The sequence below is a fragment of the Vombatus ursinus genome, unplaced genomic scaffold, assembly GCF_900497805.2.
Source record: "Vombatus ursinus unplaced genomic scaffold, bare-nosed wombat genome assembly UNPS02014798.1, whole genome shotgun sequence".
Lineage (NCBI taxonomy): Eukaryota > Metazoa > Chordata > Mammalia > Diprotodontia > Vombatidae > Vombatus > Vombatus ursinus.
In genome coordinates this window covers 9,899,780-9,925,902 of record NW_020954576.1, presented here as the reverse complement: position 1 = coordinate 9,925,902, position 26,123 = coordinate 9,899,780, and the positions used below count along the sequence as shown (strand labels likewise).

Below are 26,123 nucleotides of genomic sequence, written 5' to 3'. Positions count from 1 at the left end.
AACAGAAGATAAAAGTAGAAAAGTAGAAATAGTAAGAATCTACTGGTCACCTCCTTAAAAAACAAACAAACAAACCAGAAACTGAAAATTCCCAGAAACATTATAGTCTAAAAATGGGGATTTTAGGTAAAAAAATATATATATATATATATATATATACACATATACATATATATGTATATGTATATATGTATATATGTATGTATATATAGCATGCATCCAAAAATTCAAGCACCAAGGGTCAAATTACAATTGGATCAACACTGCAACATCCCCCTCCATTCTTTTTGTGCCTTACATCTCTCCCCCTCCGTAACCCCCCATAGTCTTTGACACAGTGACAAGGGCCTCCTGGCTGATTCACAAAGACACTCTTATCTCTCAGCTCAAGGAATTTTCTCTGGCTGTCCTTCAGGCCTGGAATGCTCTCCCTCTTCATCTCTGCCTTCTGCATTTCTTAAAATCCCAATTAGAATTCCACCTTTTACAGGAAGCCTTTCCTAATCCCTCTTAATTCTAGCACTTTCCTCTGTTAATTATTTCCTATTTGTCCTGTATATAGCTTGTTTGTACTTATTTGTTTGCTTCTTGTCTCCACCACTGGATTGTAAGCTCCTCAAGGGCAAGGACTGTTTTTTGCCATTCTTTGTATCCCTACACTTAGCATAGTGCCTTGTACATATCAGGCATTTAACACATGCTTATTGACTAACTGATACATGATTTAGCAACCACTATAGCACTATAACCACTCGCAACCAACTATAAACAACTATCATGAGTACTTGGGTGATTGTGTTAATGAGAGTCAGTAAGTCTTTCAAAGTTAATGATCTCTACAATATTGCTGTTACTGTGTATATTGTTGTCATTCTACTCACTTCTCTTTGCATCAGTTCATACAGGTCTGAGGTTGTTCTGAAAACATCCCCTTCATCATTTCTTATAGCACAATAGTATTCTATCATATGGGGGCAGCTAAATAGCGAGGTGGATAGAGTGCTGGCCCTGGAGCCAGGAAGACTCATCTTCCTGAGTTCAAATCTAGCCTCAGAAACCTATTAGCTGTGTGACCCTGGCCAAGTCACTTAACCCTGTTTGCCTCAGTTTCCTCATCTGAAAAATGAGTTAGAGAAGGAAATGGCAAACTGTTCCAGTATCTAAGACTCAGACTGAAATGACTAAACAACATATTCGATCATATTCATATACCACAATTTGTTTAACCATTCCCTGATAATGCCTAAAGGGCATGCCCTTAGTTTACAGTTCTTTGCCACCACAAAAAGAGCTGCTATAAATATTTTTGTATATGTGGGTGCTTTTCCTTTTTCTTTAATCTCTTCAGGATATTAGATATACAAAGGACATACCAAGTTTAATAGTTTTTTGGGTATAGTTCCAAATTCCTTTCCAGAATGGTTGGGCTAGTTCACAGCTCCAACAGTGCATTAGTGTATCTGTTTTCCCATGTCCTCCAGTATTTGTCATTTTCCCTTTTTGTCATCTGAGTCAATCTGATGGGTGTGAGGTGATACTTCAGAATTGTTCCAATTTTTCAGTTCTCTATTTATTAATGACTTAGAGCATTTTTCATATGGCTATTGATAGCTTTGACTTTTTTTTTTCCTTCTGAAAACTACCTATCCTTATCTTTTAACCATTTAACATTTGGGAAATGGTTCTTATTCTTATAAATTTGGCTCAGTTCCCTACATATTTTAGAAATGAGATCTTTATCAGAGAAACTTGGTGCAAAGATTTTCCTCCCATCCCCCCCTTTTCTTCTAATTTTTGATGTATTGATTTTGTTTGTGCAAAAATGTTTAAAATTTATAGAATCAAAATTATCTATTTTACCTCCTATGAACTTCTCTATCCCTTGTTTGGTGATGATTTTTTTTCCCTTCTCCATAGATCTGATAGGCAATTTCTTCCCTGCTCCATAAAGTTGCTTATGATATCACACTTTATGTCTAAATCATGCACCCATTTTGAACTTAATTTGGTATACAGTGTGAGGTGCTAGTCAGTTCTAAGTTTCTGCCAGACTGTTTGTTAGTTTTCCCAATAGTTTTTGTCAAGTAGTGACTTCTTGCTCTAATAGCTGGGATCCTTGGGCTTATCAAACACAAAGTTATTGTGCTCATTTACTTCTGTATGTTGTTTACCTCAACTGTTTCATGGATCAACTTCTTTATTTCTTTCCCAGTTTTGATGATTACAGCTTTATACCATAGTTTAAAATCTATATTGCTGGGCCCCTTCCTTCTGATTTTTTCACTGATTTCCTTAATATTCTTGAATTTTTGTTCCTCAAGCATTTTATACTTTCTGTAATTATTTTAAGTGGAATTTCTTTCTGCTGGGTTTTGTTGGTAATATGCAAAAACACTAATGATTTGTGTAGGTTTATTTTATAACCTGCCACTTTGCTGAAGTTCATTGTTTTGATTAGTTTTTTTAGTTAACTTTCTAGTGTTTTCTAATTAAATATCGTATCATCTACAAAAAAAGTGATACTTCTGTTTGCACATTACCTATGCTAATTCCTTCAATTTTTTTCTTGTCTTATTGATATGTATTGAATAGTAACAGTGATGGTGGACATCCTTGCTTCACGATTGATCTTATTGGGAAGATTTCTAGCATATCCCCATTAGAGATAATACTTGCTCTTGGTTTTAGATAGATACTAATCATTTTAAGGAAAGTCTCACTTATTTCTGTGCTGTCTAGTGTTGTTTGTTTGTTTGTTTGTTTGTTTTTAAGCAGGAATACATATGGTATGTTTGACAAAGGTTTTCTATTGAAATAATCATGATTTTTGTTGTTTTTGTTATTAATATGGTCAATTATGCTTATAGTTTTCCTAAATTGAACCAGCCCTTCATTTCTTGTACAAATCCCACCTGGTCATAGTGGATGACCTTTGTGGTATACTGTGAGCTCAACTGATCGATCGATTGATCTATTTCCTTGCTAGTGTTTTATTTAAAATTTTTTCAGCAATATTAATTGGGGAAATTGGTCTACAGTTTTCTTTCTCTGTTTTGAGTCTTCCTCATTTAAGTATCAAGACCATATTTATGTTACAGAAGGAATTTGGTAGGACTTCTTTATCTATTTTTCCATACAGTTTATATAGTATTAGAATTAATTGTTCTTTAAATGTTTGGTAGAAGTCACTTGTAAATATATCTGGTCCTGGCATTTTTTTCTTAGAGGGCTTGTTTATGGCTTGTTCAATTTCTTTTTCTAAGATAAAGTTACTTAGTATTCTATTCCCTGTTCTGTTAATCTGGAAAACTTATTTTTGCTAAATAGTCATCCATTTTATTTAGCTTTTCAGTTTTGTTGGAATTTAGACAAAATAGCTTTTAATAATAGCTTTTATTTCTTCTTCATTGGTTGTGAATTGACCTTTTTCATTTTTTATACTAATAATTTGGGTTTTTAAAAATCAAATTAGCCAGTAGTTTATTTTATTGTTTTATTCTCCCCAAAAAGCCAACCCCTAGTTTTATTTATTAGTTCAATGCGGTTTTTTTTTATTTACTTTCCTTTTGTTAATCTCTCTTTTGATTTTTCAGGACTTCTGTTTTAGCATTTAATTGGAGGTTTTAAATTTGCTGTTTTTCTAGTTCTTTTAATTGCACACCCAATTTGTTGAACTGCTTTTTCTGTTTTTTATTGATGTAGGCATTTAGAGATAAACATTTTCCCCTAAATGTTACATTGGCTATATCCCACAAATTTGGATGTGTTCTTCCTTTTGTCATTATCTTTAAAGAAATTATTGATTGTACCATAAGAAATTCAGCTTCAGCCCCTTATTTTAACTCTGTATATCTTTCTGTTTGAAGTATCTTTCCAGTAAACAACATATTGTTAGATTCTGGTTTCTAAATAATTCTGTTGTCCTCTTGTTTTATGGGTTAGTCCCGTTCACACTCACAGGTATGTTTGCTGACTACGTATTAGCTGCTATCCTATTCTCTTATATGTATCCTTATCTTTTTTACCTTGTCCTCTCCTCGAGAGTTTGTGTTGCTTCTGACAGCTGCCTCCCTTATCCTACCCTCCTTATTCTACCTCACACCACTTTTTCTTAACCCCTTTCCCTCCTGCTTCCCTGTTGGATAAGATAAATTTCTATACCTAACTGCTTGTGTATGTGTTTATTCTTCCCTCTTTGAACTAGTTCAGATTAGAGTGAAGTTCAAGTGTTGCCTGGTGCCCTCCACAACCCTCTCCACTATATAAACTTTTGCTATGTGCCCCATTTACATGAGATAATTTACCCTATTCCTCCTCTCCCTTCTCTCATCTCAGGAGGCATTCCTCTTTCCCATCCTTCCATTCTTCCTTTAAGATCATCCCAGTATAATAGAATCACACCCAGGCCCTCTATTTAGACTTCCTCTAAGGCCTCTGGTGATGATAAAGTTATGAGGGATATGTATCCTCTTCTCCATATAAAAATGTTTAAGCTTGGTTTAGTCTCTTATGATTTTTCACTCATGCTTACCTTTTTTTATTTCTCTGGAGTCTTGTGTTTAAATATCAGATGTTCTCTTCAGCACTTGTCTGCTCATCAGGAATGCTTGAAAGTCTTCTATTTCATTAAAGATTCCTTTTTCCCCCGTCAGATTATACTCAGTTTTGCTGGTAGGTTATTCTTTGTTATAGTCCTGGATCCTTTGCATTCTGGAATATCATATTCTAAGCCTTCTGTGTCTTTTAATTGGTGGCTGCCTAATCTTATGTGACTTTGATTGTGACTCCATAGTACTAGAAGTCTTTCTTTCTGCCTTCTTGCAGTATTTTCTCCTTGGCCTGGGAGTTTTGAATTTGGGCCATAATATTCCTGGGAGTTTTTATTTTTGGATTTCTTTGAGGTGACCAGTGGATTCATTCAGTGTCCACTATGGCTTCTGGTTCTAAGATATATGAGAAATTTTCCTGTATAATTTCTTAAAATATGATGTTAAAGTTCTTTTTTGGTTCATGGGTTTAAGTTAGTACAACGACTTTAAAATTATCTCTTCAGTCTATTTCCGAGGTCAGTAGTTTTGCCTTTGGATATTTCATATTTCTTCTATTTTTACAATCTTTCTAAAACTTTGTTTTATTGTTCCTTGATGTCTCATAGAGTCATTAGCTTCCACTTGACCAATTCTAATTTTTAAGGAGTTATTCTCTTCAGTGGGGTTCTGTACCACTTTTACCATCTGGCCATAAAGGAATTATTTTCTTCAGAATTATTTGTAACTCTTCTTACCAAGCCCTTAATCCTCTTTTCATAACTTTCTCACATAGCTCTTATTTATTTCCCCATTTTTCCTCTACTGCTGTTATTTGATTTTTAAAATTACAGGTAGAGCCCATCTCCTATGGGATTGTTCCTCTCTACCCTGGAACTGTGACAGCACCCCTTTTCTGTTTCAGGGGTCCCCTGGGAACTTTTTATGCCTTGATGCTTCCAGCCTTGATGTTCAGCCTCAATCTCCTTACATTCCTGGCCAATGGAATAGTCCCCACTCCTTATATGGTGCATCCTGGTCATCCTCTGCCCTAATGTTTTCCCTCTTTATCTTCCTTAGAGTTCTTTGGCTGGAAAAATAACTTACTGTGAATTTTTCCTGTGAATTTTTCCTGTTTTTTCTTATCAGAATTCAGTCTGGTGCATTTCCTAGGTTGTTGTGGAAGAAGTATGCTAGGTGAACTGGGAAAAAATGCTGTCACTCTGCCATCTTGATTCTGCTTCTTTATAGAAACTTTGAAATACAGACACAGGAGTCAAGAGAAACATTAAAAGTTAAACATGAGTGAAAATCATAAGGCATTAAATAAAGATAAACTCTTTACATTTTAATATGAGATAGTATTAGAACAGTGCCTGACACATAGTAAGTATTTAATAAATGCTACTTGATGATATAAATATATATATATATAAATATAATAAATGCTACAAGATGATACTTATTCTCTCAAAATCCTATAATCAGTGGTCATAGAGGGTAATTAGAGGTCCTGGGAGGTTTTTGTTTTTAATATTTTGATTATCTTAAAAGAAAGGGAAGGAAAGAGAAATATCCTGGGGGCAGATAGGGAGAAAGGTAGAGAAATATCACATAAATTGGTGTTTGCAGTTACATGAAATATAATGAATCCTATACAAACAACAAGGAAGGGTGGGGAAAGTGGGCAACACTTGAACCTCACCTTCATCTGAACTGATCAAAGGAGAGAATACACATGCATAAGTGGGTACAAAAATAGCTTTCTTTCAGTAGGGAAACAAGAGGGAAAGGGAAGAAGTTAAAAATGAGAACAAGAGAATAGATTAAGGGAAGGATTAATCCTAAGCAAAACGAACTCCAACTCAGAGGGTTAGATTGCAAAGAAGGGCTTTAAAAAAATAAATGAAAGAAAAAAAACCTATGATTGGGTTCTGGGGGAGAGAAAGACAAGAGAAACAGAGAAGTAAAAACAGAATTCGCCAAACCTAGAACATTGGTGACAAGCACACACCTTCTCTCTCAGCATCCTCTTCTATATAAAAAGGGGGAAGGAAACAGAGAATATGAAGTACAAGAGCATAAAAAGAAAAAACAATCATAACTGTGAATGTAAATGTGATAAACTCACCATTAAAACAGAAGAGAATAGCAAAATGGCTTAGAAAGCATAATCCAACAATATGACATGAAACACACCTTAAACATAAAGATTCACACAGAATTAAAATAAGGGGCTACAGAAAAATCTATCATGCTTTAGTTCTAGTAAAAACTTAGAACTCTGATTAATCTGTCCAGGATCCCAGAGGTACAGGATTAAACATAGTACCTACCTCCTGACAGGTGATGGACTCAGAGTACAGAATGAGACAGATTTTTGGACTTGGTCAATGTGAAAATTTTCTGTGCTTGACTATGTGAATGTTTGGTTTTGTTTGTTTGTTTGTTTGTTTGTTTGTTTCTTAAGTGTGAGAAGGGGGAGAGGAAAAGAAATGGTTGTAAATTCACCAAAAAAAGTAAAATAAAAAGTAACATTTTAAAAAACGTACCCTTTTTTTTTTTAAGATAATTGATAATTTTGGACAATGGTTTTCAGTTGACTGATGTTAGAAGCTAGGCAGAAATGAGTGGGGCTGGGTATAACAAAGTAGAAACAATGGAGTGATTCGTAAAAAATAAGTCTCATTAGTTGCCTATAGCACTGGCCTCCTTTTTGTTCCTCACAAGACACTCTGCCTCTGAGCTCAGTTCATTTTCGCTTGGCTATACCCTTTGCCTGGAATTCTCTCCCTGCTCATCTCAGGCCCCTTGGCTTTCTTCCAATCTCCACTCAAATCGTCCCTTCTTTAAGAAGCCTTTCCAAATCCTCCTTAATCTTAGTAGCCTTCCCTCTGAGATTATTTCTAATTTATCCTGAATGGAACCTGTTTGCACGTTGTCTCCTCCCTTAGATTGTGGGCTCCTTTGAGGGTAGGAGATGTTTTTGCCTTTTTTTTCATAATTCCAGATCTTAGTACAGTATCTGGCACATAGTAGGTATTTAATAAATGGTTGTTAATTTGACCGTTTTTACATCCTAGGCTTTTCCTCTAAAGCTCCTGAGGAAGGATGCAGTTCCCAGGTTTAACAGCGACGCTGGCTTATCCGTGTCTGGATTTCTTTGAGAAGGGGTGTGCTAAGATTGTCACCTGCCTCTTTTCTGAATATCGCCTTAAAAGTTATCTATTAATGAATGCCTTTTGTTTCTACATCTCATTTATTTCTGAATGTATTCTTTCCCCACCCCCCTAATCAGGGAGCCATCCCTTCTAAAAGATTTAAAAATAAAAAAGCAGATCAGCAAAATTAAGGACACACGGATCGTGTTTGAAAGTACATTCAACACTCCGTATCTACAGTTCCCCGCCTCTAGAACAGTATAGGCAATATTCCATATGCACCAAATTGAAAAGAGGAGCTCGGTCCATTTTTTCAGCTCCCTAAGCTCTGGCATTATTCACTATAATTATGGAGCGAGGATTATGAAGCTATCAACAACCTCAGAAAAAAGACTAGATTTAAGCAGGATGGAGAGAGAGAGAGAGACAGAGACAGAGACAGAGACAGAGACAGAGACAGAGAGACGGAGAGACAGAGAGAGAGCGAAGGGCGGGCCGGCCGTGCGGAAGTGGCGTCAGAGCCCCAGAAGGTGACAGGATCACGTGGCCCACATCCAGCGGCAGCGCAGCCTTACAGCAGAGATGGCTGCGGAAGGGAAGATTAAACGGAAGAAAAAGAAGCGGACCGGAGACAGGTGAGGAACGTGCGTAGGCCGCGGACGCGTGCCGGGGGCTCCCTCCTCTCCGTCCCCTCCCTCCCCTCCTCCACCCCCGAGTCTGTGTAGAGGCCGGAAGGAGGAGACCTCGCCGTCCCTCCGGTCCCCTAGGTCCGTGATCTGCTCTGGAGCTCAGGCGGCCCCTCCCCCTGGGGTGAGCAGACGTGCCCTCAGAAGTCGTGTCTGCGACCCCTGCCTCGCTCCCAGGAGCGCAGCATCTCGAGCCTTCCGCCCCTCCTGGGCGGTTGAGTGGCGTGGTGTAGAGAGCACAGGACTTGGAGAAGGGAAGACCTGGGTTCAAGGTCTGCTTCTGACCCAGGGGAAGTCACTTAGCCTCCTTTTCCTTACCTGTAAAACAGGGATAATTACAGTATTTACGTCACAGGACTGTTGTGAGGATCAAATTTATTTATATATGTGTGTGTGTGTGTATATACACATTTACATACTTATATCCACATACACGCACACGCACACCCCTCTATACCTCTTGTTCACTCTTCTCTTCGTGACCCCATTTGGGATTTTCTTGGCAAAGATATTGGAGTGGTTTGCCATTTCCTTCAGCTCATTTTACAGATGAGGAAGCTGAGGCAAACAGGGTTAAGTAACTTGCCCATTATCAAACTGCTAGTAAGTGTCTGAGGTCGGATTTGAATTCAGGTCTTCCTGACTCCTGACTCAGCACTCCATCCACCACACCACCCAAATGCCCCAGAGATGGCTCTCTTCTATCTCAGCAGAGATAGAGATATATAGATAGATCTATATCATCTATATATGTGTATGTGTAAATATGTGTGTACAGTTGTACAAATCTTAAAGCTGTATATAAACAGGGGCACAGTGAATAAATAGTTGGACTTGAAGTAAGGAAGCCCTGGGTTTAAGTCCCTTCTCTGATAGTCAGTCAGTTAACAAGCATTTATTAAGCACTTGTTATGTACCAAGCACTGTACTAAGTGCTGGATATACTGCGAAAGGCCAAAAAAGGGGGGGGGAGGGGAGAGCAATAATTGTCTGTTACCCCGGTTAAGTCATTTAAACTCTCTTAGCCTCAGTTTCCTCACATATAAAATGGGAATAACAATAGCATCTACTTCAAAGGGCTGTTATGGGGAGCAAATAAAATATATGAAAAGCACTTTGCAAATAAAGTGCTATAAAGATACCTGCTTTTATTTCCTTCTAGCAGAGCAATGGAAGATAGAATGGGCAGCTCCTCATCTGGAGAGTATCAGGTTGGACAAGTGGCCAGCAGCCTGTTTCAGAACAAGCCCTTCAAGACTGGCAAGAGCCACCTGGCATCACTCTTCAGCTCCTCAGCTACAGAAGTGCAGCAGCCTGTCTATGTGGCTGCTGGAGAAGTAAGTCAGACAGTGATCTGGTGCCTTACTAAACACTTTTTTCTCCTGGCTGAAATTTAATTTCATTGGTATAGTGAATTTCCTCTATGAATATATATTCATAGGAACTGCATTGCAGTTCATAGTCTTAGAGGATTTCTTGAGGGTACTTTGAGACAGAGTGACTGCCCTAGGTCAGAAACTACATTTGAATTCAGATCTTTCCTACTAAGAAGGTCTACTCTTTATCCAGAAAGCCAGTAGGAAGCCAGCTCTATCCATTAAGCTATACCCTGTGTTTAGTTTCATAGGGAACTCATAAGATCCTTGTTTATAGTTAGAAGGAATCTCAGAAATCATCTAATCCATCCCCCTTATTTTACAATGAGAAAAGTGAAACCCAGAAAGATGAGGTGCCTATCCCAAGGTCATAAGGATAGTAAGAAACAGCTGGTCTCCCGACTCCAAATCTAGTATATCATCATGTGTCAATCAATAAGCATTTATTATGTGCCAGGCACTGTGCTAAATGCTGAGGACATAAAGAAAGGTAAAAACAAACTTTGACGACTAAGGAACTTAGACGGGAGATGTGTTAATATTTAGGTGTATACAAGATACATGCAAAGTAAATGGAAAGTAATTTTAGAGTGGAAGGTTCTACCAATTGAAGAAGGAAAGGTGGGAAGAGAGGAAAAGAGGAGGATTTTGCATAAGTTGGTATTTGTGCTGAGTAAAAACTCTTAAATATAACTTATTTTCTTTTAAAGGCTAACAGCAAGAAGAGAAAGCATAATGAAGATGAGATTGCATCCCACAGTCAAAGAACTTGTGCCGCTATTGAACAAATGCCTGCAAAGAGAATTATAGTGAAAAAGGATCTCTCTGATGCAGATAAAATGTTGGCAAACAGGTCAGTGCAATGTCACGAGGCATATTTTCATGGCTGTTTTAAAAACTGAAATTTTCAGGCCTGCATTGTTACTCTTGCTTCTACCCTGTTTTTTCCTTAGTATGTATGTTTTCCAGACTCCAAGGCCAGGGCTCTGTCCACTGAACCTCCTGCTCCAATTCCAAATTCCAAAGAGTGGAACTGTTCCTATTCCAAAGGAGCTTACATTCTGTTGGGGAGACAACTTGTACTTCTATGAGTACATATAGAATAAATGCAAAGTATATAAACTGGGTGAGGGGGAATTATAGTTGGAGGGATCAGGAAAGTTGTAGTCTAGGTACAGTGCTTCTTAAACTGTGAGTTGCAAAAAATTTGGCAACAGTAAAAGGTTTCTGAACACACAATGACCAAAAATTAATTCAAAATCAAACACACAATGGATCCAAGGTATTTCTGGCAGCGCTTGCCCACGTGTGGAACTTCACTGCAGCCTTGATTCTGAACACAAAGCATGTGCACTTTGCACTATGCCATGCCCTCAGGCCAAGCAGGGGCACTATGCCATGCCCTCAGGCCAAAGCTAGTAGAAAAAGTTTAAGAAGTCCTGGTCTAGAAGATGGTGCTTCAGCTGTACTATGAAGGAAGTTAGGGCTTCTCAAAAGCACAGGTGAAGAAGTGGTACATTCCAGGCATTGGAGATGGCTGGTTCAAGGGCATAGAGATGAGAGGTAGAATGCTATATATAAAGAAAAATATTAGTTTGGTTGGACCATAAAATGTGGAAATTTAGACTGTACCTGGGTTATGAATGGCTTTAAAAAAAAGTAAGACAAGGTTTTATGTTTTATCTCAAAGCAGTATGGACCCATTGGGATTTATCAAATAGTAGAGTTATATGGTCAGATCTTTTGACAAAGGAAAATACTCTGGCAGTTGTGGAGGCTGGTTTGGAGTGGGAAGAGACTAGAGGCAGGGACACTAATTAGGAGGCTATTATAATAGTCTTAAAAGTAGATGAGGGCCTGAACCAAGATGGTGGCTCTGGGAATAGAGAGGTGTATAAGATGTTGTGGAGGTAGAAATTATAGGATTTGGCAACTCATTAAATAGTGGAATGAGGAGTTTAAAGTAACTTTGAGGTGACAGAGGTTGTGCCTTTGATAAAAATAGGGGTATTTGGTAGAGGGCTAGGTTTTAGGGAAAAAAGTTGAGGTTTGGACATGTAGAGTTTGAGAAGTCTTTGGGACATCCTGTTTGAAATGTTCTATGAGAAACTGGTGATGTGAGATTTAAAGTTCAGAGGAGAGATTGGAGTTAGTTATATACACAGTAAGTCTATGAATCATATGCTGAGGTGAGGGTTTGGAGGGAGTGAATGCTGATGAGGTCACTAAATGAGAGAGTGAATAGAGAAGAGACATGGAGAATGCTCACCAGGTGCAGTGTGATCATTTAGCTAATTTTTAAAAGTTTCTCCCTCATGCACTCACCCATAAAACGAATACTGAATTCAGTAAACGTTTATTAAGTGAAATGTAAGCTCCCTCAATAGAATGTCGATTCCTTAAGGGTAGTTTTTTATTTTGTCTTTGTACCCCTGTAGCCTATTATAGTGCCTGCATGGAGTAGGTTGCTGCTTCTTAAATGATTGAATAAAGGCCTACTATGTGCACAGCACTGTGCCAGACTGTGAAGATGGAAAGATTAAAAAATGGGACAGTCCCTGTCATTCCATCTATTCAGCATTTATTAAATGTCTATTGTATACTATACTGATAGATACTAGAGATACAAAGAAAAAAATGAATACAGCCCTTCCCACAGTGCCTAGCACTTATTAAGTGCTTAATAATGATTTGTCTAGGGGCAGCTAGATGATGCAGTGGGGAGGACCTGAGTTCAAATCCAGCCTCAGACACATAACACTCACTAGCTGTGTGACTCAACTTAACCCCAGTTGCCTCACCAAAAAAAAAAAAAAATTTGTCTATCTTGTTTGTCTATCTATTTATGCATGAAGAGCTTACCTTTTATTGAGTAGAAAATGAAACTTGTAGGAATCTCGCAAGCAGGTACTTTTAAAAGCTTGTCATTATATGAGTCATTCCCCAGTTGATAGTCAAAGGATGTGAACAGGCAGTTTTCAAAAGAAGAAATCAAAGCTATCTATAGTCATATGAAAAAATACTCTCAATCACTATTGATTAGAGAAATAAAAATTAAAACAACTCTAAAGTCCCACCTTACCTATCAGGTTGGCTAATATTACAGAAAAGGAAAATAGCAGATGTTGGAGAGGATATGGAAAAATTGAGACACTAATGCATTGTTGGAATTGTAATCCAAGCATTCTGGAGAGCAATTCAGAGCTATGCCTAAAGAGCTATAAAACTGCATACCCTTTGACCCAGCAATAACACTACTAGGTCTGTATTCCAAAGAGATTAAAAAAAAAAAAAGACATTTATGTACAAAAACATTTAGAGCAGCTCTTTTTGTGGTGGCAAAGAGTTGGAAATTGAGGGGATGCCCATTAATTGGGGAATGGCTGAACAAGTTCTGTTGTATGATTGTGATGGAGTACAATTCTGCTATAAGAAATGAGGAGCAAGGTGGTGTTAGAAAAACCTGGAAAGAATTAAGTGAACTGATGCAAAGCGAATTGAGGAGAATCAGGAGAACATTGTACACAGCAATACTGTTACCACCTAGATGCCTGCAAAAACTGACCCCTAGCCACCTGTTCTCTGAAGGCTACTGTCTTTTGTGGTTAGGGATAGAATTTGGTACCATACAAGATAGGGAGTGATGACAGCAAAGGGTTAGACAGAGATTTCTAGGAAGATATGGTGGAGGAGATAGATGAGATTTTAATAGATGGGACTATAGAGAATATTGAAATATTCTTAATAAAAGGCTAATATTTTTGATATTTGGAAGTAGTATATGATGTTAGACTATAAACTTTGAAATTCACATGGAAAGACTATGTTAATGTAGCACTGTGGGTAGACTGAGGCTCTGTCTTTGAACATCAAGACATGGAAAAGTAAGGTTTTCTGTTAATTTTGTAAATTGTCTTTTGATCCTCCTCACACTGCTCTCTTTCATATATTCTATAATTTACTCAAACTAAAGTCTACTTGTTGTTCCTCTTTTTTACTTCCCTTCTTCCTTACTTCTTTTCTTTATTTATTCGGTCCTGAATTTCTGGAGTGGACTCATCGTCATTTCTGCCTTCTCTGTGAAGTCATCAATAATGGCAGCTGAAGTTACCCCTCCTTCTTCAAGTTTCTCATAAGACTTGGACCTCTTATTTACACTTAACATAACCTGATTTATAGTGGATACTTATGTACGTGTCAAATCTCCCATATTAGATTGTGAACTCTTTAAGGGTAAGGGCTAGGTCTTATTTCCTTGTTGAATCCCTACTACAGTGCCTTACGCATAGTAGGTCCTTAATAGATACAAGAATTTAATTTCTCATCTCATATATTATAATGACAGTGAAATTATTAAAATATTTTCTCTCTTATTTTGATTGCTATTTAAAATTTCTAATAGGTTGCATTAATATAAGTTTGTGGAAGAAATAGAATTGCGGATGGGAAACATGGCTATTGTGAATGTGGTATTCAGTATACATGTATATTTATAGACTGAAAACTTTGTGTGCAGTGCCTGGAAACACCATAGCTTGTTGTTATTAAAATGGGAAGTATAAAAGAAACTAATTTGCTAGACATTTTGTCTTTTTTTTTAATAGAATATATCTTTATTTTTTAGACTTAGTGAAATAAGAATATTGTTAAAGAAAACTAGCCACATGTTAAATTTAGCTTTTTTCTACTTTTTGAAATATTCAGTTGGAAAAATGGTATTTCTTAACTTGTTTTAGACATACCATTATGTTTGGTATTCCTATTATTCTTATGTATGTTTTGTCTTTTAAAGAGAAAGTGCTTTGGCATCTTCTGATCTTGAAGAGGAAGAAGAAGAAAAAATGCAAGCTAAACAGATGAAGAAAAGGAAAATATCTCAAGCCAATAATAATGACAAAACAGCAGGTGGTAAAATACTTGATAATTCAGATTATTCATTTGAAATAAATAAAAGAAAGAAGATTCAAGTCAGTGAGGCAGAGGAAAGAATAAAGAATAAGAGAACTGTATTTGTGGGAAATTTACCTGTCACCTGTAAAAAAAAGGTGAGTGAATATATGGATTGTAGAGATTTATAGTAGTTTATTTTATCACATCTGAAGGCAAAAAACAGTCTCTTGCCCTTCAGGAGTTCACATTCTAATTGAAGGGACAGCTTGCAATATCTATGTACAAACAAGATCTATGCAAAATAAATTGAAGATAATCTTTGAGGGAAAGCACTGGTTTTAAAGGGAGAAGTTTCCTGGAGAAGTTGGGATTTTAGCTGAGTCTTGAAAGAAACCAAGAGGTGAAGCAGAGGAGAGTATTCCAGGCATGGGGACAGCTAACAAAAAAAGCAGGGTTGAGAGATAAAGTATCTTGTCCAAGGAACAGCAAGGAGGCTGGTATCACTACACCATAGAGTATGTAGAGGATAATATAGGGTAAGAAGACTGGAAATGTAAGAAGAGCCAGGTTATGAAGGGCCTTAAAAGCCAAACTGATTTTATATTCAATACTGAGGGGTAGAGGAAGTCACTGGAGTTTATTATGTGGAGTGGAAGGGTTGACTTGGTCAGACTTGTGTTTTAGGAAGATGGTTTTGATAACTGAGTAGAGATGAACTGGAGTGGGGAGAAACTTGAGAAAGGGAAGACCAACCAGAAGGCCATTATTATAATGGTTCAGGTGAACAGTGATGCTGTGAAGTACAATATATACTCCAAATGCCAAGAGTTGGAATTAGGTTTAACGGTTGCACATACAGTATGGGTAAGGTTTTTTTGTTTCCCAACTAAATTCAGTAGCTGGAGTGGATGGACCATTTGCCCTTTGACTATTCCTTTGCTTGAAAATTAGTGATTAATATATAGTAGGCTAAATATTGTGGTTACATATGTGTGTTACATACTGATTTTTTAATGTGAAAATAGAATTGAGTGTTTTGTTTCATTTGTAGGAACTGAAGTCATTTTTTAAAGAGTATGGACAAATAGAATGTGTACGATTCCGTTCTTTGGTATGTTCCCATTTAAATACTATAATAGTTTTATTATGTATAAATCTCTTATTACCATAAAGATTGGTATAGTGGAAGTTTACTAAACTTATGCTTTCTGGATTGACCATCCAGTCCATCAAATCCAATCCATGATGTTGAGTGGCCTAACTTGTTATTACTATCTATTTGCTATCTATTTGTTTTTGTCTAAGTTAATGTCTTCGTTTTGTAGTAAATTGCTAGCTGTATTATTAAGGCTACCATTATACTTGACAGAAACTGTTACCTCTTGTCTACTGGCCATCCATTGACAAGGAAATATTAATGGATACTATTTTGTGTTCAGTGAAAGAATAAATAGAATTAAGACTTTTAATTTCATATAACTGTTTTCTTGCTTTCACCCTAAATGTCAGAATTATTCAAGGTTTTGTCCTTAGTCTGTCTGCACTGTCTTAGAGATGTTATGTATTTCTACAAATTCAACTCCTCTCTTGGAAGTGATTCACAAATCTTTGTTTCTTCGACCTCTGTGAAGTTCCTCACTTCTGCATTTCCAGCTGCTTGCTTATAGTTTCTACCAGTGTGTCCTGCCAGCACCTTAGACGCAACATGTTTAAAACTGAACTCACCATCTTCCCTTGTCCCCTTTCTCTCCAAACCGGTTTCTCCTTTTGACTTCCTTATTTCTTTTAATACCACCAGTCATGCAGGTTGCAAACCTCAGTTATATTTAACTCATCCCTACCCTCAAGCCATATAATACCTTGTTGATTCTGTCATCACAGTGTCTCTTGAATCATGCCCTTTCTTTCCTGCCACCACCTTAGTTTAGATCCTCATTACTCTTTGCCTAATCTGTTGCAAGAGCCTTCTAACTAGTCTCCCTATTTCCCATCTCCAGTCTGTTCTGCATACCACTGTGCAATTAATCTTCCTAAAGTACACCTTTGATTATGTCATTCCCTTTCTTAAAAAATCTTCTTTGGCTTCCCACTGCCTTCTAAAGAAGATCTGGGGGCAGCTAGGTGGCACAGTGGATAGGGCACCAGCCCTGGAGTCAGGAGGACCTGAGTTCAAATCCACTCTCCGACACATAACACCCACTAGCTGTGACCCTGGGCAAGTCACTTAACCCCAGATTGCCTTGCTAAAAAAAAAAAAAAAGATCTGAACTCCTGAGCCTGAGATTCAAGGCCCTTCACAGTCAAGCCTAAACTAACCCTTACACTATCATCACTCACTGTAAAAATCTTTTTTATTTGGTGAACATGACTCCTGAACATTCCTCAAATGTGACCTTCGTTTTCTTCCACATCATTGTTTAAGCCATTCTTTTCTCCTGTGATACTGTTTTCCTTTTTTAAAGTTTTGAAATCCTACCTATTCTTTAAAGCACAGTCCAAATACCACTTCTTCCATGAAGCTTTTTGCAGGGTAACCTCTCCTACGTGGAAATTTTATCTTCCTCTTCATTCATAATTAGCAAATGCATTGCCTATAGAAAGTGCTTAATAAATGTGGGTCTTTTAATGAATGAATCTGTGGCATTTCATTACATACTGCTTTGTACAATATTATGTTGTTAAGCCACTTTTCACTCGTGTCCAGTTCTCTGTGACCTCATTTGAAGTTTTCTTCGCAAAAATACTAGAATGGTTTGCCATTTTCTTCTGTAGTTCATTTTACAGATGAGGAAACTGAAGCAAACAGGGTTAAATGACTTGCCCATTGTCACACAGCTAGTAAGTGTCTGAGGTTAGATTTGAACTCATGAAGATGGGTATTCTCAATTCCAAGCCCAGTGCTCTATCGATTACACCCTAACTGCTCGTGTCTGTATATTTTATTTCCTGTCTGAAATAGAGCACTTAGTGCTTTGTATATAGAAGACACTAAGTGTTTTTGAATGAATTCATAAATAGCATTCAGTTCCTTCTCCAGTTTCATAATTATGTTCATAAAGTTTTCCAATTTTCTGGGGTTTTTTGGGTAAATAATAGTTCCTCCTTCAGTTAATAATATTTATGCCTTTTAAAAATAACAGAATTACTTCCCAGTATACTTCCTCTGCCATGAATCTTCCCTTACAACAAAGAAAAATGTAAATAAACCTCAAGCAAAAATGCATATACATCATTCCACACCCTTAGCTCTCCACCTTACTACTGAGGGGGGAAATGTATGTCTTCTGTTTTCCTTGGAATCAAGATTGATCACTTTAGTTATCTTGAAATTAGCAATGTTTTTCAGTTTTCATTTACATTGTTTCGCCACTTCTAAGTAGTTCTGGTTTGCAAAATAATTTGGCAGAAGCAGATCTAATTTACTACCTAAAATTGAGAATAATTATAAATTTTATGTTTGGCAAGTAAGTGTCTGTCATACAAGGTCAGGAAGGAGCCCAAAGACTCTCCTATACAGGAATTCTGTAGGCTCGTCCCTACGCAGAGCCGCAGTTGTACATTCGTATTTGTGGAGGAGACACTTCTGTTATAAGTTCTTATGTTACTTATCCTTAGACCAACTTTGCCAATTTCTTATGGAATATTTTTATCTGTCATTAAAAAAATTTGTAGTTTAGACTTGGTTGATATGTTAGTTTTGCCGAATTCCTTTTTTTTCTCTTTTTGCTTTGTTATAAGGCATAATTTTGGGTTGAGGGGAGGGATACATTGGGAAATGCAGGTAAATGCAAAAACAAAAGACATCAATAAAATTCCTGTTAAAATAGCATAAAACAATCCACAAATCCCTAAGAGATGAACTCCATGATAAGGGCAGCTTCATGCTTAAGGTTTTGTTTTTTTTTTTTAATGAAATTATTTGAAACTTTTGCTACTCATTTTATTTTTTTCTCTAGGAATATCTTCAATTATAGTGTAACAAATTTCATATTTTGGCTTTTTAATATAGGATAATGGGTAGACTTTGTTTGAAATTTTCTTTCTTTCCTGTATTTAAGATTGAAGAAATATTTTAAGACTCAACATTTTTTTTGTTTTAAAGATTCCAGCGAAGAGCACTTTATCCAAAAAGATTGCCGCAATAAAGTAAGTTAATTATTAAAGAAAAAGTCTGTAAGTTAAAGCCTTTCTGCCCTCTTTTCTTTAAAATTTTAAGTTGTTACTACCTAAGTTTTTATGTGTTGCTTTACCTAAGTTTTTGTGTATTGCTGTGTAATATTTGATTAATTTCCTTGTGTTGTAATAATGACATTTATTATTGAAATCCTTTAAAGTTTTTGAAGTATTTTTCATAATTATCGTATTTTAGTGTCATAGTAACCCTCTAAGGTATTAGTAACCTCATAGTAACCCTATAAGGTATACCTACAGGTATCATTATCTGCATTTTACGGATAGAGAAACTTAGGTGATCATTTGCATTTCCTTATGAATGAGTTACATCCCATAAATTTCTTAGGCAAGGTTGTTGTTTGTTTTTTTAATTCTGAGCCCTTTTTTTCCCCCAGAGAAACTGTGTTTACCACATAGTTCATTAGGTTTCCAAACTAGCCTTGAAAGTATATTTAACCTATGATATACCTGAAATTTAGAGCTTTACTAATCTTTGCTGAGATCTATAGTTTTTGTCTTGTTTTTAAGTGTTTTTCTTTATTGCTCATCGTTTTGTTGATTTGGATGGGGGGGCCCCACAGTAGCCCATGCTGTCTTCAGGAAAGTCTATTCTTAATTCTTTGTCTGACTTGTCATTTTTACTTAGAGGTCATAAACTTAGAAATATAGTTTGCCTTTATTGAATGTGATAGTCACATTCTGCCAATTCAGATACTCTTTTTTTAAGTTAATATTTTTCCCCAATTACACATAAAAACAATTTTAATATTCCTCTTTTCAAATTTTGAGTTCCAAATTCTCTCTTCCTCCCCCCCATTGGGAAAGAAAGCAGCCTGACATAGGTTATACATGTACAGTCATGCAAAACACATTTCTGTGTAAGTCACACTGTGAAGGAAACAGACCAACTCCCTCCTCTCCCCCCCCCCAAAAAAGTAAAGAAAAAGTATCTTGGATCAGATAGACTCTTGAGGTCTTTAAGTTTATCCCTTTAAACTTAGAATTTGGCTGCTCCAAGACAGTAACTATTTGTGTGAGTATTTGTCAGAGGGTTGTGGGAAGCTAAGTACATTTTGCCTCTTGTTTCTCTTTGATCCATATGTTACTAGACTCAGAGAACTATTGAGGGTAATGTACTTTAGTGCAGCTGTGCTGCCTTCTGGTTACAGGTTATTTCTGCTTCTGTAATGTTGATGCTTTCTGTCTTGTTAGTGAGTTGATGATTTTATTTGTGTTCCCTGTAACTAGCTATAGAGATGTCTCCATTCCTTCTCATCTGTGCCTTCTTACTTGTGTTCCTATTAAGTCCTTCATCATGCTGGAGAGGCTCCTCATTTCTTTCACTGCCTTGGAAGCACTGGGGCAGCATTTGGGATCCCCGCCTTGTCTTCCATTTTTGCTTACTGACTGGCCCACCCACCCATCCCTCTTGTCTTTGACCCCATTTTTCACTCGTATCATCAGTATTCAAGGGTATAGCTTGCTTGTGCCTATTGTCTTTTCATTGCTTTTCAAGTTGTCATTTTAATTCTGCCAATTATATGTAAAGTCTTACACTTGGGTAAAGTGTTACACTTGGATCTTTTAAAAAATCAGCTTCACAGATGCAGCCTTGTAGAGACATGACAATTCAAGCAGTGTGCTAGGGTAGCCAGAAAAGGTAATACAAGCATAGGCAACATTAAGAAAGGCTTGTAGTCCAAGAGTAAAGGTGTGGTAGCCATCTTTTACTCTGCTTTCATTTGACCACATTTGGAGACTGGGTTCAGTTCTAAGTGCTATATTTTAGGAATAACATTGATAAGCTAGATAGTATCTAGATGAGAGTTCCCTGTCCTTGGACAAGTCACTTATAACCTCCCTGAGCCCCAGTTTCCTTCATCAATATAGTATGAACTAGAAGGCCTCTGAGATCCTATGAAATTCAGATTTTTATCAGATGTGTTAGACTTAAAAAGATTTTTTCCCCCTTTCTTCAACTTCTCTTTATTCCAGCTATTGATTTAGTTTGTACAAAAGCCTTTTTTTTTTTTTTTGGATTGAAACTATTTTGTCTTTTATGGTCTCTATTGGTTTAGAATTTTAAATTTAATTTTAATTAGAATTTTAATTTAGAATTTTTCCCTAGCCATGGATCTGAAATGTATTACCATCAGTTCCCTAATTTCTTTACAATGCAATTTGTTACACTTGGGTCATGTGTCCTTTTGGAGTTTATTGTAGTGTAAGCTGCATGTCTAAGTCTATTTTCTTTCTAATTTTTTTAGTTTTCCAAGCATTTCTTTTAGGGAGGCCCACATATACACTAGGGTATAGTTGCATATTTGATTCTAGATTTTGTTTGTCTAGTCTGTCCCACTGATCTTCTCTGTTTTTGGATGAGCACCATATTGTTTTGATGACTATTGCAGCATGGTAAAAGCACTTCCCCCAATTTGATCTGGCTCATTGTCCAGCTGTAATGTTCATCCATTATATTCTTATTGTTCACTTAATTCAACAGGCTACCTTTAAAGCTATATCTAGCACTTAACACAGTGTCTGGCACATATTAGGTGCTTAATAAATATTAATTGACTAATACATTCATCTGGGTGTTGCATTTTTCATTCAGTGTGCATGGCTAGACTAATCTCTTGTATTGCTATGGGTTTTATTAAGGATTTTTCACTGTACTGGGGTATGGTGAAATTAATACAATGTCATTTGTGAATAAGAGCTTATTTGCTTGTTTTCATGTTTAAGTGAAATGGATCATTTAACAAAATTATCTCTATAGTCATATTTTTATATGGCAGACACTTGAGGAGAGCCATGATTCTATAAGATAAAGAGCTTTTTAAAAATCAATAAGCAATTGACATAGTGAAGTGTTAAATTCTTTATTCTTGGTTCTGAGTGTAAAGCTGGGGTGTGATATAGAAAATCATCTGTGAAAGAAAGGCTGTCTGGTCCCATTTATGTTTTCATCAAGGCTACCTTTCAATAGACAACAATCGTAGAAAAAATTTATAGTGATGAGAATACAGACATATTTGAGTTAGTAGTTGATGATGTCTTCTTTTGTGTCTCCCTCCTTCCAGCTTTTTTTTTTTGTAGAAGCACTGTCTTTAATCTTTTCTATTCTATTGAAATAGAATTCAACTCATATTCTATATCTAGCCAGTCCTTGGCCATGCTTCATATACCATCCAGTCATCCACTAGGAAACCAGGGCCTGTCTGGGCATTGTGCCACCTCTGCCTCTTCTCTCTCCCCACCCTCCCTTCCTAACACTCTGGAGACTGTAATCACATCAATATTACCCCTGATACAGGGAAGGACATAAGAATCAATTACCTTTTGGCTCCACTATTGCATTTCCCTATGACTTGAGTACCACAAACTCTTCTCTGGCCATTGCTCCCCTATCCATGTTGTCATTTTCTATTAGAATATTGTAAGCTTCTGGAAGCCAGGAACTAATTCTTATTTGCATTTGTATCCTTAGTGCCTAACACTGTCACATGATAGGTGCTTTTTTATTTTTTCATTCCTTAGATTCTTCTCAATGAAAATTGATCTTGGAATGCCTTGAAATCTTGTCACCTCTGTTACAGATTTCTTCTTTGTATTCAGTCAGGTCCAGCAATTGTTTTCAACTTAATTTGCTTAAATGTCATACCTGTTGTTATTCTAGGCTTTTATTACAAATCTGTCCACCTTACCAGGTGTAGAAGTGAATCTCACCAATTTTAAATTCCAATGTCCTGGAACTCTCCCATAGACGAGAGTCACAGATACAATTTACCAGTTTTCTGGTACAGTAGCTATTTGTAAGGACAGGTTATCTGTTTAAATTATTGTCCCACAAGTTGTCCCACAATTTGAATAGTCTCTTTGTATTCATTTTTACATATTTATATAAAGAAACAATTTATTTTGGGAATAGTTGTTTATTGAGTGTTGACCAAGGGTAAGGAATAGGAGCATGTACATGTATTTGTATTTTACAAAGTAAAAAAAAAATTCCATAATCACTTTTTTTTTTTAAAGACGTGAAGTTCATCCTGAACAGAAGAGTATTAATGGTTATGTTGTTTTTAAGGAAGAGAGTGCTGCTGAAAAGGCCTTGAAAAGGTAATTTTATCTTTTGATCTGTTACCTCTGAAGTAAAATCTTGTTTTTTCTTTTGTCATTCTTAGACAATCTTTGTCATTTGTTCTTCATTTCTTTTTCATAACCATCTTTCTCACATCTTTAATAGAAATGGTGCTCTGATTGCAGACGGATTTCCCATCAGAGTTGAACTTATATCTGACACTCCTTTGGTAAGTTAAGATTGTATTTTTAAAATTGCTGAATTCTATTTAACATACTTTTTAAAAGTGACATTTAGAGGAAGGCACAAAATGACACAGGTATTTTGTCTTGACGTTGGTCTCCATTACAGAGTTGTAGTGGTGCTAGAAGTGCTTTCTAGTTACATGAGCAGAACTTTATCATTCAGTACTAGTCCTGGTTATATAGATATCTCCCTTGATTTTATTTCTGGCTTTTATATTTTTCCCCTCATTACCATATTAAACTCAAATTTTTGTTTCAGAGGGGCAAGAGATCAGTGTTTGTGGGGAACCTCCCTTACAGTAAGTTTTTTTTTTTTACAACTGTTCAAGTAAACATTCTATCTTTAGAATAATTAAGAATAAAATTAAAATAAAAATTAGGTTTTTTAAAATAAATATTGACTAAATTTCTGATTTAAAATTGACTTATAATGAAAAAATGTTAACTTATAGGAAAATGTACTAAAATAAATTTGTTTTAGATATCCTTTGAAAAATTTTTTTTAATGTAATAAATTCTTAACCTGTTTCATTGAATTTGCTTGCAGAAATTGAAGAGGCTGCTATTCAAGAGCACTTCTCTGACTGTGGAAGCGTTTTAGCAGTAAAAATTGTGAGAAACAAAGTTACTGGTGTTGGCAAAGGGTGTGGCTATGTGCTCTTTGAGGTATGAAGATTAATGCGTTAAAGATATTTGAAGATTAGCTAAAAGAAAATAATACTGAGTTAGTGCTCAGCCTTATATTGTTAAATCTCCATTCTCAAATTCTGTATTAGGAAAAAATAATACAGTTCAAACCCCATTATAACAAGGACCAATACAACAAATACTTTTCTGACAAAAAAATTTCCTAGTAATGTTTAATAAGTCTACCTCTGACAATACTTATTTTTATCATGTTTTAAAATTTTAAAAAGTGTGAATTTATGGCTCAGTTTTCCATTTTGAAAACTGGAAATACAACTTTGTATTGGCTTATATTATAAGTAAGCTTTGGGCTTCAAACAAAATAGGTGATCTACAACTACACTGTATCAGAAGATTACAGAACTGGAAGGGACTTGGAAGGCATTGTAACACAACTGTCCCTTATTTTATAGAGCAAACTGAAGCCTGGTGACTTAAGGCCACACAACCATTATAGTATTCTTCTAGACACTTTGGTGTCTGCCTTGTTATTTTTAGATTCTCCTCCTGCTGCATCTATGGGGTGGGATTTTAGGGGTGGCCAGAAAAAACAAACTAAAGGATTCTGTGGCCTTACAAATGAAAAGTAACTGCTCTAATACATTAAAATTATTTATTTGGTTTCTGTGCACAAGTATAGTTTAGCATGAAATCTTGTTTGGTAGTAATTAATCTTTGAATTATTTCCTCAGAATACTGATGCTGTACAACTTGCTTTGAGATTAAACAACTCTGAATTAATGGGAAGAAAACTACGGGTCAAGCGTTATGTTAATAATGAAAAGATTAAACCATCACATACTACAGGCAGAGTTTTGGAGAATTCCACCAAATTTAAGCACAAACTTAATTTTCCTCCTAAAAACACAGGACAGCATTCCGAAAATACATTTGCTGGAGAAAAAGCTAATCCCTTGAAAAAGAAAAAGAAATGGCAGAAAAGTGGAAAAATTAAAAAGCAAATGGAAAAACACAAATAGAGTCAGTCTGAGACTTTTTTACTTGTTGGATAATTTGCTAATAAAATTGTGTTTTATTTAATGAATTCGAGAACTGTTCATTTATAAATAAGGTATGGACATCTGGACAACAAGCAGAATATTTTAATATTTAACATAGAGTTAGCTCCTCAAAAGGAAGGGCTGTGATTGAATATAGCATTTATTTCTATCATGTTAAGTGATATTTTTCTAGTTGCTTGCTTTTTCAGTGTTCTTTCCAGCATAATGTTCTACATATTTTTTTTGACATGCATCTGTTATTTTATTTGTGTAGGGAGCTCCCCAAAGTAGACACTTTCACAACTGATAGGGATTGGCAATTCCTGAAACTTCAAAAGTCTTAAAATGTTCCCTGGGGGGCCTGGAGGTTTCAGTTACTTAGCATACTCACACAGCTAGTATATGTCAGAAGTTGTGATCTTTCTGACTCTAGAACTGTTATTCTAATCCTGTAGCCACTCATATGTTCTGCATAGGAGACACTTGATTTGGATGACCTTGAAAAATGAGCTAGCTAATGTTTAATAACCCAAATATTAGAAATTGTACTTTCTTATTCATTAAAAACAATAATAGAATATTATTGAAATTGGCTAAAAAGCAAATGTTATAGTTACCACAGTGATTGGCACTATATAAATGCTGGTTGATTAGCTAATATTAGAGATGGTTCCTATGGGGAAAATTTGTCGAGTTTAATAAAAATCATACTTTAGAATACCACAAATCTTTTGAAAACCACAAACCTTTTGAAATCACATGCTTATGGGTTAAGTGACTTTCTTAACACAATATTTACTCATTAAAAAACATAACTATCCGCATTCCTTTTTCTTGTAACAATCATGTGAAGCAGAAATGCATTTATGACCATCATCATGAATGAGGAAATTGATGTTAAAATCTGAGTTTCTGGCTTACTCATAATCACACAGCTAGTGAGTTGGTTTCAAGCTGAGTCAGGATTCAAAGCCAGATCTTCTTGTCTAGTGTTTTCTTCATGATAACATGCACAGTAGCAGTTAATTTATATTATAAAAAGTATTGCATGGCAACTTTTAAAAATGCCACACCAGTTTGCTGTATTCCCTTTGATGACAGATCTTGAGTCCTGTACGGTTGCTGACCTTTAAGTGGAACCAAAAACTCTTTGATCACTAAGTTGTAACCAGCTAGATAGAAGCCAAAGTAAAAGAACTTGAGATAATATTTCAAATGAGATAAATGTAAAATGCTTAGCACAGTGCTTGGCACATAATAAGCCCTATGTAAATGTTAGCAATTGTTGACCATTATA

The 26,123-nt window shown here is 36.1% G+C and overlaps 1 protein-coding gene across 2 annotated transcripts; it reads left to right on the top strand.

Annotated features, from left to right (window-relative positions):
- The first annotated feature begins 8,227 nt into the window (after positions 1 to 8,227).
- On the top strand, positions 8,228 to 24,870 carry LOC114049537 (RNA-binding protein 34-like). 2 transcript variants are annotated; one of them, XM_027870774.1, is made up of 11 exons: positions 8,228 to 8,322; positions 9,539 to 9,710; positions 10,460 to 10,602; positions 14,542 to 14,794; positions 15,691 to 15,750; positions 18,742 to 18,785; positions 22,848 to 22,931; positions 23,059 to 23,122; positions 23,398 to 23,437; positions 23,686 to 23,804; positions 24,518 to 24,870. In XM_027870774.1, the coding sequence occupies exons 1-11, from the start codon at positions 8,270 to 8,272 to the stop codon at positions 24,803 to 24,805; spliced, it is 1,320 nt and encodes a 439-aa protein (XP_027726575.1). In that variant the 5' UTR covers positions 8,228 to 8,269; the 3' UTR covers positions 24,806 to 24,870. The 2 variants fall into 2 exon arrangements, with proteins under 2 accessions (XP_027726575.1, XP_027726574.1); XM_027870773.1 differs by having other exon boundaries at positions 9,536 to 9,710.
- The last annotated feature ends 1,253 nt before the right edge of the window (positions 24,871 to 26,123 follow it).